The sequence below is a fragment of the Carcharhinus amblyrhynchos genome, chromosome 20 (assembly GCF_965287045.1).
Source record: "Carcharhinus amblyrhynchos chromosome 20, sCarAmb.v2.hapA, whole genome shotgun sequence".
NCBI classification, from domain to species: Eukaryota; Metazoa; Chordata; class Chondrichthyes; order Carcharhiniformes; family Carcharhinidae; genus Carcharhinus; species Carcharhinus amblyrhynchos.
Genome location: NC_137343.1, coordinates 41,123,695 through 41,142,016, shown reverse-complemented (window position 1 = coordinate 41,142,016; position 18,322 = coordinate 41,123,695). Strand labels below are relative to the sequence as shown.

The following is an 18,322-nucleotide window of genomic DNA, read 5'->3' as shown; positions in this document are numbered from 1 at the left end:
TTCTGGTCACGCCCCTTCAGTTGGACCCCGCCCATTCATCATGGCCACGCCCCTTCACCTGCTCCCCGCCGTTCAGCCTAACCCCGCCCTCTTATCCTGGTCACGCCCCCTTCGGCCTGACCCCGCCCACCTGATAAGCACATACTTAAATAACAGAAACTATCACAGGGCTAACTGCTGTTGATATGAACGCTCTTTCTCGGACGCTGATAATAAATCTGATGTGATTCGCTCTGACCTTTGTCCCCGGGTTGGCGGTTAACGTTGCCATCCCCGCGCCTGCGCATTGTTGTCTCAGTGACAAGATGGCGGCGGTTTGGACCGGGCTTCTCCGACGGGGACTCAGCTCCACTCGGCAGCTGGCAACGGCGGCCGGCGGCGAGGAGCACCAGTCCGGTAAGCCCAGGCCCGCGGGGGAGCGGAGTGGTGGCGGGCGAGCGGGCGGCTGGTGTGCGGCCCAGCCTGGGTCAACACCGGGGGACAAGCAGCGATGACCTTGGCTCTGTCTGAGGCCTCTCCCTCACTGCGGGCCCGGGACTTCACGCTCCGCCACCCGGCACCCGACTCCAGCCACGTCCGAGGCTCCCGGCTCCCCTCAATCTGTAACTGGAAGAGGATTAGCAGCGACCCGAGGGCCTGCGCTGCATTTCTGCGCTACTTCCCCTTACTGTACACCATAGCTGTGGTTACCCCCCCCCACTTCCGCAACTAAAATGGCCCCAAATCACAAATAACTTAATTTACTCAATGGGAAGTAATTTTGTGGCGCTTTAGGTTATTTTATAAAGTTATCAGCAATTAAAATGTAACATCCTGTAAGTAAGCAAAGGATTTGATGCAAGATTGTATTCACGTATGTGCTCAAGGTTATGGTCAGAATAATTAAAGCATCTTTTTAATTCATATATTGCAGTCATGAACTGGTTCACATTTATCAGAGGCTGCGATGAGGGCCTCACTTGTCTTCACCTTTTGCTGCAAAAATTAAAATCCTAACAATGTGAGCAATCCTCGAGTTATTTTTGGATTCCAGATGGGGATGGTGGCTGTAATGGGGACGAATGAGTTCGATTAGCAGACTTGAAGCAAGTGACTTTTTTGTAATTTTCATTTGCCCTTTTGAAGGTTATTGGCACTGTAATTCCCATTGTATCATGTGCTGCAAATTCCACGACTGCCCCTTGTATAGCTGAGCCCAGAAGTTCTCACTGGTTTGTGCCAATTTCATCTTTTTAAAGTTTTCATTATAATTATTCATGTCCCTTAACATGGGATTGTTGGATCCAAGTCAGGTGGTGGTGTATGAAACAAATCTTTTCCTTGGGTTTATTTATAGGATGCAGCATTATAGATCTCTGCCTCTTAATGACTAACCCAGTAGATTCTATGGGGCCTCAATCAATAGCATTAGTTATCTAATTAACAATACCCTTTATTGTAGCAAAAAAGGCAAACCTAAAGGAAACTTATCAAACTAAATTAACATCCCTGGGGCTGTAGATACATGATGTGGGTATGCCGGTGTTGGACTGGCGTAAACACAGTAAAAAGTCTGACAACACCAGGTTTTAGTCCAACCGATTTATTTGATAATAGACTCACAAGCTTTTGAGGTTTCCCTCTTCGTCAGGTGAATGGAGAGTTCTGGCCTCAGACAGAGCATATAAAGCACAGACAGTTTAGAGATTACTGATTAGAATGCAAATCCTTAAACCTAACTTGCTGTTCAAGACCTGAAGTGGCTGACAATGTGAGTGGAAGGAGCACTGATCACAGGTTACAGAGATGTGTATTGTCTCCAGACAGTACAGTAAGTGAGGTTTTGCAAACACAGGCAAGTCACGGGGGTTACAGATAGTGCAACATGAACCTAAGATCCCTGTTGAGACCGTCATCATGTGTGCAGAACTTGGCTGCAGATACATACCAGTCTCTGCAGCATATGCCTGTCATGAGTCTCCAAGGACACCCAGATGCAAATTGTCTGCAGAATAGAGAGGTAGGTCAAATGACCCCCCTCTAAGACCTGTTGCCATTCTCCTAGGGCAAAACAATTAAACTAAATTAAACAGAAAAAGTAAAATGAGCAGCCCCTTTAAACTGGAGGGATGGGGGGGGGGAGCTTACCAAAATGAAAATTAAAACATCAAACCAAAATGTGATTTTTTTTTTTGAAAGGGGTCAGTAATACACTGCAGTTCCTGTGGGGGCCCAATGAGCATGGCCTCAATGGCATCTGAGGACACTGCATGCTCCTTCTCCAGGGACACCCAGCTGCAAATGTAGCTGGAATAAAGGGGCAGACAGTCAAGTCGGATGACCCCCTTAGTCACCTGCAGTCAGTCTTTTTGGCAAAACAACTAAACTAACCTAATTGAGGGACAAATTAAAATGGATAGCTTCCCAAAAAGAAGGGAACTGCCCAAAGGCAAAGTAAAGCATCAAACTAAAATATGATTAAGGGGATTGACATATCCAGCTCCTGCAGTGCCCAGAAGGTATCACTAGTGCCTTTGGCCACTGCATGCTCCCTCTGCACGGACAGCCAGCCACGAATGTAGAGGAGCAGACAGTCAAGTTGGATGATCCCTTTGGTCGCCTGCTTTCTGGACTCTTTGGTACACACTTTTTATAACCCAAAAGTAAACTAATTAACACATTGGCAGTGTTAAAGGGGCAATGGACTCTATTCTCAATGTCTATCACCTATGTATCTTTAGCAACATAACCAACAATAAAAGGGATCAAATTAATGTTGTCCTTCACAGCAACTACTGCTCTCAATCAGTAGCTGTATTGGTTCAGATAGGCAGTGTCCCAGTTACATTGCTGGGTTGGGATTGGGTTCAGGTAGGCTCTGCAATGGTGTCCTTCCAGTGGTAAAGATCTGAATGTTTATAATAGAGGCTGGTACCCTACTCTGAGCATTTAAATTAAAATCTAGAGAGGGACATCAAGATGCACTGTTTTTTAATGTTATTAGATATGTAGACAGAAGCAGTGTGAAGTGCAAAGTTCAAGTATCTGTCATGTCAGTTTAACTCTACTTTTGGATTAACGTGTTCTAAAAGTTGGCTTTGTAATGACACATCCTGAATGTGTAGAAGGCTGAATATATTGTGTCCAAAGGCATTTGATTGTAGCATATATTCACTTCCTCCCACAGCACGTACGTGGAAGATTCTGAGCTATGTTGTTGCTATTCCTGGTGTAACTGTCTGTATGTTGAACTGCTACCTGAAGGCTCAGCAGCACAGCCACGAGAGGCCAGAGTTTATTCCGTATGAGCATCTGCGCATCCGGACCAAAGTGAGTATTAAATTTCAAGGACTACTAATAGGGAGAGAATGTTATGCTATTTATGAAGTAATGTATCATGCATGCACACCAAGTGCTCAATAGTAGCGTCAACATTGTCAACCTTACTTTGACTGATCAGATCAAATCAAATTCCTTCATCCATGAGAAAATCCTGTCTGTGAAATGCACATCGATAGAGGAGCAAGTTATCTTGTCAGATCTGGGATACTAATTAGTACAATGGCAGATTTCATTGTGGATCCTTTAGTTATTCTGGACCTGTAACAGAAGCCTGAATACCGAGTGAAAGATAAATCTAATCTAAGCCGTTCCAGTTGGTGTAATTCAAGTTCTATGTGCAGTATTGTATGGGGAATGGTAATATAACTCGAGATCCAGGGTTTTTATTACTGAATGCTCTTCAATAAATCAAGTGGCATACCTGAGTCCTCACTTATTTCATCTAACATTCCTTGACTGGATTGTAATCCATGTTTCCTCAGCATTAGCATTTTGGGATCATAACTTATTATTAAGAAATTGGCAAGTGACTTGGGGCCTGGTAACTGGTGGGTGATTTGAATCCGAACTAGAAAGTTTATTTTTTCTTGCTGTTCTGGGTGAGTTGGATGGAGAGTTGCATCTGAGGAGGAGAAAAAGGGTGGGGTAGAAGCTGAGAGAAGTGGGCAGTGGGTCATAATCCAATTTGTCCAAACTGTGGAGCATATTCAGTTAAATAACTGCCAGCCCACTAAACACCGAGAAATTCTCTTCAGCTGGTGCATAAAACTGAAGAAATCTTAACTTAACTGTCACAACCTCCTCAGACTAAAGTGTACTGGGTTTGTGAGCTGTGCAAAGGGGGATGAGGTGTCACATTGTGATGCTCTGTGAAAGTCTCCACAGCTATGTGTGCAAATGGAGCACATGGCAAAAGGGAAGATCATGATCCCCTCCTAGTGACTAGCTTCAGAGTTGACTGGGTTACCTAGCTAGTTGATCTGAGGTACGGAGGATACTTCACTCTTTTAGAATCATTTTGAGCAGTTCACAAGTTGCTTTGTCTGTGCTGCATAACTTTCTTGAAGTATCTTCTGCATAGTGATTTCGTCTTTTGCCATATACTCTTGTGGAGATCTCATTAAATGATGATTGGTTTGAGCTTGATGGGGGGGGGTGGGGGGGGCATTGCAATGTTTAAAATGTGAAGTTGGGGTTTGAATTCTTATACACTTTTTTTACTATTCTATCCACAGCCATTTCCTTGGGGTGATGGGACGCACACTTTCTTCCACAACCCCCATTCTAATCCTCTGCCCACTGGCTGGGAAGGTGGAGAGGAACACTGAAACATTGGAACAGAGAAGACTGGCCCTGAGTTTATGGACCATTTCTTCAAGCCTAAGAATTATGCAAATGTGTGTTATCTTAAAAAGTAAAGACAAAAGAATTATGAAATGTGTTCACTTCTGATGCAACACCATAATAAATATTCTGTGGAAAATTGTCTGCATTTTTTATGAAGTAAGAGGAGACTGTTGCATCTGATGGGGTGAGCTTTATTCTTGTGGCCTAAAGTACAAGAAACTTCTGTTTGGTATTGATTGAGGTGCAGAAAAAAAACAGCTTCTGTACCTCTACCTTTCCTTCCAAAGTCTGAGGAGCATTTGTAGGTGGGATATTTGTTCCAGGGAGTAAGAGAGGTTCCATTAAACCTGGACTTGGACTTGTATAGTTACAGTATGCTTCCTTCCTGTCTTTTGCCCAGGAGTGCCTAGCCTCCACTTATCAATTGTGCACCACTGGTGATTTTTAAAATTTCATTCACGGACTGTGTGTATTAGGCCTTGAGCTACTGTGGCCCATAAGGCCTGTTAAGGGATCCTGGGGACAGTGAAGGAACAATGATATAACTCCAAGTCAAGATAGTGAGTGGCTTGGAGGGGGATTTCAAAACTGATGATATTCCCATGCATCTTTTGTCCTTGTCTGGTGGTAGTAATTACAGGTTCTGGAAGGTGATAGCTAAGGAACTATACATCTTGTAGATTGTGTGTATAAATAGATGTGTATATCTGCCACTGTTGGTGGAGGGGGTGCCAATCACACAGTTGCTTTGTCTGCAATGGTAACAAACTTCTTGAGTTGGAGTTGTACTGCAGTTCCACCTTGCTTTGTGCTTTGTTTTCAAAGGTAGATAGCGTTGCATGGGGTAAGGAGGAGCCCAAGCAAAACTGAATTCAAAGGGAATCGGAGAAAACTCTCCACTGGTTGGAATCCCACCTAACTCAAAGAAAGTCGGGGGTGTGATTGCTGGAAGCTAATCTCAGTTCTAGCACAATGCAGGAGTTCCTCAATACTAGCAGTGGGTACTAGACCTAACAGCCTTCAGCTGCTTCATCATTGACCTTCCCTCCATCATAAGGTTGGAAGTGGGGATTTTCACTAATGACCCCAATATTCAACACGATTTGCATAAAAGCAAAATGCATTAAATGCTGAAATCTGAAACAGGAAATGGTGGAAAATCTCAGTATCAGTGGGGAGAGAATAGAGCCAACATTTTGAGTCTAAATGACTCTCTGATGCTGAAGCAGTTCACATCCAAATGCAGAAAGACTGGAGCGATATCCACACTGGGACTGGCAAGTAACATTTGTGCTACACAAGTGTCAGGTAATGATCATCCTTGCCAGGACAGAATCTAACCATTGACCCTTGACATTCAGTGGTTATTACCATTGCTGAATTCCCCCACTATCAACGTTTTGGGGATTACTATTGACCGGAAACTGGACTTGAATAATGATTCAGTGGTTAGCACTGCTGCCTCAGTTTGATTCCTAGCTTTGGTCTCTGTGGTGTTTGCCTGTCTCTCCCTGTCTGTGTGGGTTTCCCTTAGTGCTCTGGTTTCCTCTTGTAGTCCAAAGATATGCAGGTTAGGTGCATTGGCTATGCTAAATTCTTCCTCAGTATTACCTGAACAGGTGCCGGAATGTGGTGACTTGGGGATTTTCACAATAACTTTGTTGCAGTGTTAATGTAAGTCTACTTATGACTAATAAATCACTTTAAACTTTATACAAATACTATGGGTACACAAGCAGGTCAGAAGCTAGCAATCTTGCAGGGATTCACTTCCTGACTCCCTGGGTCTCAGCTGCCACTGCAACTGATTCCTAGACTTCCTAACCTACAGACAGCAGTCAGTAAGGACAGGCAACAACACCTTCACGATCATCCTCAACACTAGTGGTCCACAAGGCTGTGTCCTCAGCCCCTTATACACTTCTTATACACCTATGACTGGCCAAATTCCCCTCCAACACAATTTTCAAGTTTGCTAATGACAACTCCAGATCTCAAACAATGATGAGACTGAGTATAGGAATGAGATGGAGAACCTGGTGAACTGATGCGGCGACAATAATCCCTCTCTCAATTTCAACAAAATAAAAGAGATAGTCATTGACCTCAGGAAGGGTAGTGGAGAACATGCCCCTGTCTACATCAATGGGGACAAAGTAGAAATTGTCGAGAGCTTCAAGTTTTTAGGTGTTCAGATCACCAACAACCTGTCCTGGTCCCTCAATGTGGGTACTATAGTTAAGAAAGCCCACCAACACCTCTACTTTCTCAGGAGATGAAGGAAATTTGGCATGTCCATTACAACTCTCACCAACTTCTACGGACACAACATAGAAAACATTCTTTTTGGTTGTATCATAGCTCTGTTCAAGACCACAAGAAACTACAAAGGATCGTGAACAAAACCCAGTCCATCACTCAAACCAGCCTCCCATCCATTGAAACTGTCTACATTTACTGCTGTCTCAGAAAAGCAGCCAGCATAATCAAGGACCCCATGCACCCCGAATGTACTCTCTTCCAACTTCCATTAGGAAAATGATACAAAAGTCTGAGATCACATACCAACCAAGTCAAGAGCAGCTTCTTCTCTGTGGCCATCAGACTTTTGAATGGACCTACCTCACGCTAAGTTGATCTTTCTCCACACCCTAGCTACAACTGCAACACCACATTCTGCAATCTCTTCTTTCCTTCTCTATGAATGGTATGTTTTGTATAGCATGCAAGAAACAATACTTTTCACTGTATACTAATACATGTGACAATAATAAATCAAATTGAGGAGAAGGCTGGACAAACTAGTGTTGTTTTCTCTGGAGCAGCGGAGGGTAAGGGGAGACCTGATAGAAGTCTATAAAATTATGAAAGAATCTTTTTCCCAGGGTTGAAATGTCTAATACTGGGGGCATGCACTTAAGGTGAGAGGGGGAAAGTTCAAAGGTGATGTGAGGGGGAAGTTTTTTACATAAAGAGTGGTAGGTATCTGAAATGCACTGCCAGGGGTGGTGGTGTGGGCAGATACGATAGGAGCATGTAAGGAGCTTTTAGATAAGCACATGAATATGTGAGGAATAGAGGGATATGGACCAAGGTAGGCAGAAGGGATTAGTTTAATTTGGTGTAATGTTCAATATAATATTGTGTTTTTATGCTGTACTGTTCTATATGCTAACCAGATAACCCCTCAATCTTCCACATTCAGGGAAATGCAGGCCAAGTTTATGCCATTTATGCTTGTAATTTAACCCTCTGAGCCCTCTGCACCTTTTATCACTTCATGTCTTCTGAAGATGTTGACAAGCACTGGGATACCTTTACTCAACCACCAGCTTACCCTTTATAATCTTGGCTGATTGGATAAGTCAGATCCCAGGGATGGAACACAACTTGATAAATCCTAACTTTTATTTTTTGTTTAGAGACGTGAAGGCTGCTACTGAGCAGAGTCACAGGAGTCAACTGATGAACAATTAACAAAAGAATAAAAACAATTATTAAACAAGAAAAGATGAATTACATTATACCACTTCTTCACCCCATCTATACCTTTGCAGATATAGACAGATTTGTAAGGATAACAGAAGTTATAAGAGCTATCTTATACTCTCGTCTGCACTGTAGGAATTCTCTAATTATATGATTCTAGTCCTGAACACTGGTTCATCAAATATTTATTCTTCTTGTACAAGATCATACTGTGGTTTTCAGCTGGTCAATTGACCACAATCTGGGAAAGGTAGATTCTAGCTAGAAAAAGGAGTCAAAGAGTGTAAGGGATGTTGCAAGGGTTTGCAAGGCAACTGGGTATTACCAAAACTTCAGACAGAACAAGACTCACAAAAGCCAGTGACTCAGTTAAAGGCATAACTTTATTTGAACAACAATTGTAGGGAAAAATTATTGAAGAGTCTTCAACCCCTCCAGGTGTAGAGCAGCCAGACATCCCCAATAAGCTCAGACGTATGCAGTTCAAGACGGGTCAATTATACACTTCTTTATCAGATACATTAGCTTTGAATCAATCATCTTCAATATACATAAATCAACAATAATACCTGTCATATACTCCAGCCAACTGCACCTTACCTTCTGGTATAATGCTACTTCATTTGTCTATAAAATCCAGACATTTCCTTCCATTTTGGCCAACTCAACATCCTGCCTCCTTTAGTAACCAGACGCCTGGCCACTAAGTTCAAAGTTAACATTCCCACAAATTTCCCTTCAGGTCACTGTCAAGTCAGACTCACTCAACACTCCTTTGCGCTGAGTCTGCATGTTCTCCCTGTATCTGCATTGGTTTCCTCCAGGTTCTTCGCTTTCCTCCCACAGTCCAAATGACGTGCTGGTTAGGTGCATTGGCCATGCTAAATTCTCCCTCACTGTATCTGAACAGGCGCCGGAGTGTGGCAACTAGGGGATTGTCACAGTAACTTCAATGAAGTGTTAATGTAAGCCTACTTGTTCTAATAAATAAACTTTAAACATGATCCTGTATCCGGGCATGTATCCATCTTATCTGCGCAGTGAATAAGCCTCTTCATAACGTTACCCTGAGTGTTTCACCATTAGAAACTCTGCTGATAAAGCTTACATATTTCCATAGTTTCATTATTCCCTTAGAATGTAATTCTGTCTGAATGCCCTTTACCATCAGACCTTGCAGCATTTTGCCTTTGGCTAAAGAGAACAACAATCTTTATAGAATATATTTATAAAATAATTTAATACATTCCAAAATATCAACATATATGTTTTTAAATCATCATTACTTGTTTAAATTTCCTACTGCATTTCATATGTGTGCAGCCCACTCCTTTGTTTGTTTATGGCTCCTTCTCTGTCCAAGACCACAAGAAACTACAAAAGGTTGTGAATGTAGCCCAGTCCATCGTGCAAACCAGCCTCCCATCCATTGACTCTGTCTACACTTGTCTCGGCAAAGCAGCCACATAATTAAGGATCCCACACACCCCGGACATTCTCTCTTCCACCTTCTTCCGTCAGGTAAAAATACAAAAGTCTGAGAGGACGTGCCAACCAAATCAAGAATAGCTTCTTTCCTGCTGCCATCAGACTTTTGGATGGTCCTACCTTGCATTAAGTTGATCATTCTCTACACCCTAGTTGTGACTGTAACACTACCTTCTACACCCTCTCCTTTCTTTCTCTATGAATGGTATGCTTTGTCTGTATTGCATGCAAGAAACAATACTTTTCACTGTATGCTAATAAATGTGACAATAATAAATCAAATCCAATCAAATATTATAAGTCTGATTTAACATCATTTATCTTGAAGCTGGTGGTTCCGTCTTAAACATCGAATGATTTAAAATTTTCACTAGCCTATTAGGATTTTATCCCCATCAGGAGGTTGACATGAAACTGGAGCTGAGGCCACAATTTTCACAGTAACTTCATTGCAGTGTTAATGTAGACCCACTTATGACAATAAGAAATAAACAATCAGATCAGCCATTATTTTATCAAATGTTGGAGCAGGCTCAAAGGCTGAAGGGTCTGTTCCTGCTCCTAATTTGTGTGTTTTTTGTCACCTCTCAAAATCATGAGTTATAATGGCAGATTTGCAAGAGCAGATTATCAGCTTTCCCTTGACAGAGAATACTACCCATTGCCATTGTGTGGAATTTGCATGTTCTCCCTGTGTCTGCGTGGGTTTCCTCCAGGTGCTCCAGTTTCCCTCCCATACTCCAAAGATGTGCGGGTTAGGTGGATTGACCATGCTAAAATTGCCCCTTAGCGTCAGGGGGACTAGCTAGAGTAAATACATGGGGTTACAGCGATAGGGTCTGGGTGGGATTGCAGTCAGTGCAGAATCAATGAGCTGAATGGCCTCCTTCTGCACTGTAGGGATTCTACAATTTTATGATTGTTCATCAGTGAACTGATCAGTGGGGAAAATCCACAAGCTGCTTGTAACAAACATCCCTAAAATAATACCATCACTTAAAAAAAAATTAAAATAAAGGCTGAGATGTGGGAGATGGAATGCTGAAATATGTGAAGTATATAAAGACCAGCACAGACTGGTTGGGCCAAATGGCCTGTTTCTTGCTTGATAATGCATGAAGATTCCATATTGAAACTGTTTTAAACATAGAACACACTTCTTTTGCTTCATAATATAGAATATATTTTGATTTTCTCAATAACTTCATTGCTATGTTAATGTGACACTAATAAATAAACCTAAACTTATATTTTGAGGATTACTGAGCTGCTGAGATCTAAAATCGCAACTTATTGGGAAATATTATTGGCATGCATATTTGAAGACAGAAAATGCCGGAAACACTCGGCGTCTGTGGAGAGAGGTTAAGATTGCAGGCCGGTGACCTTTCATCGATTGAAAGTGAAATATTAACACTGTTTCTCTCTCCATAAACATTGGCGGATTTGAAGAACTGCTGCATCCAAAAAGGCAATAAAGCAGCCCATCGCCTTAGGGTAGTGACAGGCCTATGATTGCCATGGAGTTATTGTGTGTTCAGACAGCAGAATGAAAGGACCATAAGATGGTTTTTAATGAAAGGGGACGTTGGCCGAGGGAGGGGAGGTGGAGATGGGGCAGGGTGGATGAAGATGAGTGAAAAGCAATCACCGAAAACAGGAGCTTAGACCGAAGCTCGGGAGAACTGTTCTCTGGCTGGCAGCGACGTGACATTAATTGTACAGCAGGATGAACAATCTGGGGCTCTTTAACAAAAGAGGCGATCCAAGACTGAGGCCTTTAAGATTATGAGGGAATTCGATCGGGTCGAGATCACAGAATTGTTACGGCCACTCGGCCCTTGGTGCCTGCACCTGCTCTCCCAATGAGCCATTGGCTTAGTGCCATTCCCCTGCCCTCTCCTCCCTGTAACTCTGCACAATTTCCCTTTTCAGACAACAGTCCAATTCCCTTTCGATTGAACCTGCCTCCACCGCACGCTCGGACAGTGTGTCGCAGACCAGCTGTGCAAAATAGCTTTTCTTTCCTCCTGTCGCTTTTTGCTTCTTTTACCAATTAGTTTAAATCTGTTTCTCAGAGCTTTGACGAAGGGTCATCTGGACTCTTTTCTCTCCGTCCAGATGCTGCTGAGATTTTCTCTTTTGGTTTCAGACTCCAGCGTCCGCAGTAATTTTGTTTTATACTTTAAACCTGTGTCCTCTTATTCCCAGAAAGCGTTCTTAATTATTTATTGGTGAAAAATATGTTAAATTCAGCAGTGGGGCGGGGGGCAGTGAAGAGGGGAAGCTGTTTTACACAGAGAGTGGTTAGTGCAGGGAGAAGTTGAGGTGAATCACATTGATGTATTCCGGTGGGGGTCTTTCGGGTGATGTATTCCAGGGGAAATTGGATAAATGGACGAGGAAGGAAGAGTGGAAGTTACAGACATTCCGTGCCCGCTGGGCACCGCAGGGGCTGGTGCGTGTTATAGACCCTTATAAACACATTTTGATTTAATGTTTAAAGTTTCCTTTGGACTTTGGTTTCTGTTCTGGCCGTCCCCCCTTCCTTTTTGGGCGGGGCTGCCCCTCTTAATTTGTCCCTAAATTAATTTGAGTTCGTTTTACTTGTTGGGCCATTAAAAGAACTAGTGTGGAGCAGATGGTTAGTTTTCAGGGCTGTAACAGTGTGTGGTTAAACTCTGTACTCAGGGCCCGGATAGCTCAGTCGGTAGAGCATCAGACTTTTAATCTGAGGGTCCAGGGTTCAAGTCCCTGTTCGGGCGATGATTTTTTTTTAAATTTGCTCCTGTGTTATGTTTAATTGTAATGAAGTTAAATTGTCTTTTGTCCGTCCTGCCCCGCTCACATGGAAGGATTCCCAATGGAAAAGGCAGAGACCCGGTTCCCGATGATCCCAGAATCTGAATGACGCTGAGCGGCCACTGCCTTCCCCCACTCCCCACTCCGACCCCCGCACTAAGTGCCAGTTAAAATAACAGGCAAAATAAAGAGGGCGGGAAGCCCGGTGTGCGGGACAGAAACCGGGAGGAACGGACCGACCCCCAACCCCGCAAGGATTAAATCCCAGTTCCAGTATCAATGATGGTGCCGCTCGCCCCATTGGCACTGAAGTTGTCTGCCAGCATAAAAGATGGCGCAACGGGTGCTCGCACCAACGAAGGTATTTGCCAGCCTGAAAGATGGCACCCCCCTAGAGTGGGAGGATATGTACCAGCATGAAAGATGGCAGTCCAGGCAGAGTAGATCAGCTGCCAGCAATAAAGATGGCGTGCGCCGTTGCCCGGCCCTGCGGTGTCAGGTGAGCGACGGGTGACGTAGAATTGAAGCGACGGCGGGGCCGGTGGCCATCAGGGTGACTATGAACAGTGTGGGCACCGAGTGCTTGGAGCTGAAGCGCGGATACGATCAGTGCTTCAACCGCTGGTTCGCCGAGAAGTTCCTGAAGGGGGAGCGAAGCGCGGATCCGTGTAGCGAGCTCTTTAAGCAGTACCAGGAGTGCGTGAAGGTGAGGCCGCCTCCCCACCAGCGGCACCTTTCCCGGGGAGGGGGGAGCTGCCTGAGGCCGGGAAGCTGCTTCTGAAATGTGACCAGAACTGCGCACAACTGTGGCCGAACTAACAATTTATATTATTTCGGCACAACCTTCTTATTCTTTTATATTCAATACCTCGACTAATTAAGGAAAGGATTCTCTATGCCTTGTTGACATGTCTTGCGAGCTTCACTAGCCTCTCACTGCCTCTCCATCTCTCTGTAATTGTTTATTCCTTTTCTTTGTTCGATCTCCCCAAATGCATCACCTCACACTTCTCCAGACTGAATTCCAATTGACACTTTTCTGCCGGCCTGACCACTGACTTTATCATTTCAGCAAAGTGAATTTGATCCAAGGTTACACCTCCGACAGTGCGGCTCAGCATTGTCAGAGTGTTAGGTGAGATTAAATGTTCAAATCTCTGGGATGGAGCCTGAACCGTGACTTTCTGACTGTTGGAAATCATATACTGACTAACGTGGGAGTCTGATGGTGCAGTAGCAGCATTCCTACCTTCTGGGCTAGAAGATCTGGGTTCAAGGATGTTTCTTCTTATAGGGCATAGAGGACTTATAGAACAAGGGCTTATAGAACAAGAGGTCATAGTTTTAGGATAAGTTTTAGGATAGTTTTAGGGTAGTATATTTAAAACAGAGATGAGAAATTACTCCTCTCAAAGGGTGGTGATTCTGTGGAATTCACTACCCCAGAGTGTGGTGGATGCCGGGACTTTGAGTAAATTTAAGGAAGAAGTGAACAGATTTTTAATTAGTAAGGATTTGAAGGGCTACGATGAATGATCAGGAAAGTGGAGTAGAGGTTAAGATTAGATGAGCCGTGATCATGTTGAATGGCAGAGCAAGTTCAAGGGGCTGTATTCCCTACTCCTGTTCCTACTTATTTTTATCAAATCCCACTTCATGAGCCATGTACACGGCAGAGAGAGACAATGATCAGGAAGGTTGATATCCGGGGGAGGTGGGGGGGCTTCTTGAACTTTGGCTAACATCAACATTCGGATCAAGCCCAAGATGGGGAGAAATACCTTATCTTCTCAGCTGGATTTTGTATGTCTTTTTTGAGGGCCATGAATTAGATTCAACTTTAATTTGGTTTTTGGTTCAAGCAAGGAGATGGATTCGGGCCTGCCTGGTCCTCTCTGCGCTTCGACTTATTTTTCTTTTTAAATTATTATTTTTCTGTGCATGGATTCATATTTTCCAGCACAGCTGCTGCTTGCTAATGAGAGAAAAACGATTTTAATTACAGAAAGCCATCAAGGAAAAGGAAATCCCGATCGAAGGACTGGAATTCATGGGATCCAAGCGGGAAAAGCCTTATGGAAGTGCTGGCTCATCGTGATGTGAAAAATGGCATCGGATTCTTCCCTCCTTAGTCTTTTCCTTGTTAAATCAGCATTACTGTGGTAATGAAATCTCCATAACAAAGTGTCAACAATATTGACAGTGGAGAGCAGAATTTGATGGCATTGTCAAATGATTGTAGTTACTGTATAAAATGATTAATTTTTGGAATGACAGCAGTGATCATCAGAAATTTGTACAAAAAAATCATGAAGTTGGGTGAATTTTGTATTTCTATTGTACAGTTTTTCTAATCTGTTTGAGTTGTATCTTTGGAAGTTGTAAATGCAGCAGTGGTACCCAAATGCAAATGTGCTGCTTTCATGTATAAAAAGGTCACAACTTGCCTCCTGCTCCAACTGAGTACATTACATGTATCATGAAGCAACATTTTGTAACAGAGTTTTAATATATTCCCTTAAAACTTGCTTTTGTTTAAGCTTTATTTAATTGCATACAAGTTGACTTCACTCACTACACAATATGGTCCAGTTATGTACTTTGAGATTTTAAGTCTAGAAGGCTATTAAGTGCTGGATTGAAAGATGCAGTGCTGTTCCTCAAGCTTGCGATGAACGTGTGCAAGAAGTCACCATAGTTAGCACTGCTGCCTTACAGCACCAGGGACTGGGGTTCAATTCCGACCTCTGGTCACTGTCTGTTGGAGTTTGCATGTTCTCCCTGTGTCTATCTGGGTTTCTTCCGGGTGCTCTGGTTTCGTCCCTCAGTCCAAAGATGTGTGGGTTAGGTTGATTGGCCATGCTAAATTGCCCCTTACTGTCATGCAGGGAACAGCCTCTTTGCAATGCTGAAAGCGTCAGGAGTGTTTGGTGATGGCATCACACTGGAAGTGACTGGATTGGATACAGAGGCTTCTGGAGTGGAAAGTGGGAAATCCTATTGTGGTTTTGGGAGGGAGATTCCAGGTTTGCTGTTTGATTTATTGTGAGTTAGTTTACCCCATCAGGGTCTGCAATAGGAAAGCTTAAAGTAGAAGAGACTTAAGCTACTTAAAATTTGGATGGATGGCTTGGATGTCTATTTAACAATCACTTTGGATGGCTATTTAACAATCACTTCTGGAAGTACATTGTGTGGTCCTCAGAGGAGGAAAGCATTAAGTGGAGTTGTGCTACCTCCTCCGTTGAACAGTGTGCCGACACTTGCTGGTTAGGTTCGTGAGTCAGGTACTGGAGGACAAAATGTAACTGGAAACCTGAATTCCAGGAAGGAGAGGGACAACTATCAGAATCAAGGAGGAAAGCTGAGTTGTTCAGATAGTTAGAGGGTCAGTGTAATTGCTGAATGCAACTGTGCTCAGTGTATTATCAGAAGATGGGTTTTAGGTTTTTGTTATCATTTGATGAAGGAAAGTCACAATCACTATAACAGGAGAGAAGGAAGTTGAGCACTTTCGTGGAGAAAGCAGCAGGAACTTGTAGACTCCTCAGGCTTCCAATCAGCATCCATTTCTCCTGTAGTAGTTGTTAGAGTGTCATTTTGAGTATAGTGTGTTCTTCTAAGCCTTTTCCCTATGTAATTGTTTTACTGGCGTCTGTTGAGAGTTCTGAGCACGTGTGGACTTTGGAGGGCTTTTCAGACCTGTAAGCAAGACTTGCTTTACTAGTCCTTACAGTTCTGTTGAGTTACCGTTATTATTGAATGTTGTCATTTATTTATATATAAGGAAGCTCCTTTTAAGCAACACATTCAATTACTTTGTGACCTCATATCACTATCTTCGACAGCAAGGAGAAAGTGACAAGAAGATAAAACAAAGTTTTTGTTCAGTGAGGCATCATGAGATTGCATTACAGGGAGTAGCCAGTTTACATCGTGGGATAATTGGATGGAATTTCAAGTTAACAGCACTATGACTGTGCTCTGGAGAAATATACCCACCTCTGTAACCTGTTCATCTAGACTCGAAACATTAGCTCTATTCTCTCTCCACAGATGCTGTCAGACCTGCTGAGATTTTCCAGCATTTTTCTGTTTTTGTCTGAGCACTATGAATATGTTGCATGGCTAGGGGAATTTCACAGTAAGCTCATTGTAGTGTTAAAGTAAGCCTTGTGACTAATAAATAAACTTCATGTTCAGGTCAGTCAGTGAGTTTGATGAGAGAAGCGAGGACTGGGCTGAATATGTGGAGAGGTTGCCGTGTTTCATTTTAGCAAATTATTTTTAACTCCTCGCACTACATGACATTCATGTCACACTGATTCCCTCACAGCGGGGTACATCTGTCCTCATCCCTGCACCTTGCAGGCATCCACAGCTTCTTTTCCATTTCTTCTCACACTTTGTGTAACAGTTTGCAATCTACAATTTATTCTTGCACATAATATTGCTAAATACATGTTATTAAAAATAAGAGAAAGCTTATTCCATGCCCTGACATTATTGCATGCACAAGTTTTTACCTGTTATATTTCCAGATGCACTTTGAGCATTCCAAACTATTGTGAAGAGGGAGCAGTCTTTTTATCTGGATTTTTTCTGACCTGCAGAACTACAAGCACCCGCCACACTTAATAACAGGCACTGACCTCAGAGGTTTCAGTAAATAGACACTGGACACAAGTCATTTAGAAGAGAAGTACATTGTACCAAGAGATGAGTGATTGAGTTCTTAAATAACTGAATACTTAAACAGCATTAGCTGATCTAAAAGCATGCATTTGTGAAGCGTGAGTCTTGTTTAATTAATCTGGTGGAATGTTTTGATGAAATCACCAGCATAGTTGATAGAGAAGTGGCTATGAATGTTGTCTTTGTGCATTTTGTTAGGTTCCACACAAAAGATTGTTTTGGATGGTCTCCATGATCTGTGGACTTTTGGCATGGCTCTTTCTTACTGGAATGAGTGACCTATGTTCCCTAATGTGGAGATGCTGGCATTGGACTTGGGGTGGGCACAGTAAGAAGTCGCACAACACCAGGTTAAAGCCCTGGAATCACGAGCTTTCGGAGCGCTGCTCCTTCATCAGTTGTGAGACTTCTTACTGTATCTACCCTAAGACAGGCTGTAATCATACTCTGATACTTGCTTTAACTCAGTTTGTTAATACTACAGTTGAACAGGTTACAGAGGTGGGTATATTTCTCCAGAGCACAGTGTGTGCTAATTTCTCCCTCTCAAGAGTCCGGCACATGACTGACTGATGTCAGTGACACATCATCACCTACATCAATTATTAGCATATTCATTCTGTTAACCCTTTACACTACAGAGATGATTAATGAAAATGAAAGTATAGGGATTTTAGGCATCCCTGGAATATGGGTCAATAACTTCCAGCTCTGACAAAGGGTCATTCAGGCTTGAAAAGTTGGTTCTATTCTCTGTCCGCAGAAGCTGTCAGACCTGCTGAGATTTTCCAGCATTTTCTGTTTTTGTTTCAGATTCCAGCATCTGCAGTATTTTGCCTTTATCTTATGGGCCAGTGATAAATTGAGATAGAGGGTGGGTTTTTACAGCCTTGCTCGCTGCAAAATCGTAAAATCCTTTCCGAGGTCAACGGGCCTTCCCATTGTTCGCTCCTCACCCACTCCAATTCCCATGGCGGGCAGGGCGATAAAATTCCAGCCAGAGAGTAGCGATGATGGATTCTCCCATCTTTTAGACATTTCTTCACATTCACACTGTTATTTTTCCTTTGAGGAAGTGTGGGGAAGCAGTGGAAAGATTCCTGAGCTGATTATCAGCCTGTTGAACTGCATTATAAACACGCCTTCTGTGTCCACAAGTCCTGGCATTGGATTCAACCCA

The 18,322-nt window shown here is 43.0% G+C and overlaps 2 protein-coding genes and 1 non-coding gene across 3 annotated transcripts; all 3 read left to right on the top strand.

Annotated features, from left to right (window-relative positions):
- The first annotated feature begins 259 nt into the window (after nt 1-259).
- On the top strand, nt 260-4,804 carry LOC145355950 (cytochrome c oxidase subunit 6A, mitochondrial-like). Its single transcript, XM_080208459.1, has 3 exons — nt 260-396; nt 3,167-3,309; nt 4,557-4,804. Exons 1-3 carry the CDS (start codon nt 306-308, stop codon nt 4,647-4,649), a joined length of 327 nt encoding a protein of 108 aa, XP_080064585.1. The 5' UTR covers nt 260-305; the 3' UTR covers nt 4,650-4,804.
- Nucleotides 4,805-12,337: 7,533 nt separating this feature from the next.
- On the top strand, nt 12,338-12,410 carry trnak-uuu (transfer RNA lysine (anticodon UUU)). Its single transcript has one exon. It is a non-coding gene; the product is annotated as a tRNA-Lys (tRNA).
- A 569-nt stretch (nt 12,411-12,979) lies between these two features.
- Nucleotides 12,980-14,975, top strand: triap1 (TP53 regulated inhibitor of apoptosis 1). Its single transcript, XM_080208709.1, has 2 exons — nt 12,980-13,153; nt 14,453-14,975. The coding sequence occupies exons 1-2, from the start codon at nt 13,007-13,009 to the stop codon at nt 14,543-14,545; spliced, it is 240 nt and encodes a 79-aa protein (XP_080064835.1). The 5' UTR covers nt 12,980-13,006; the 3' UTR covers nt 14,546-14,975.
- Nucleotides 14,976-18,322: the final 3,347 nt, after the last annotated feature.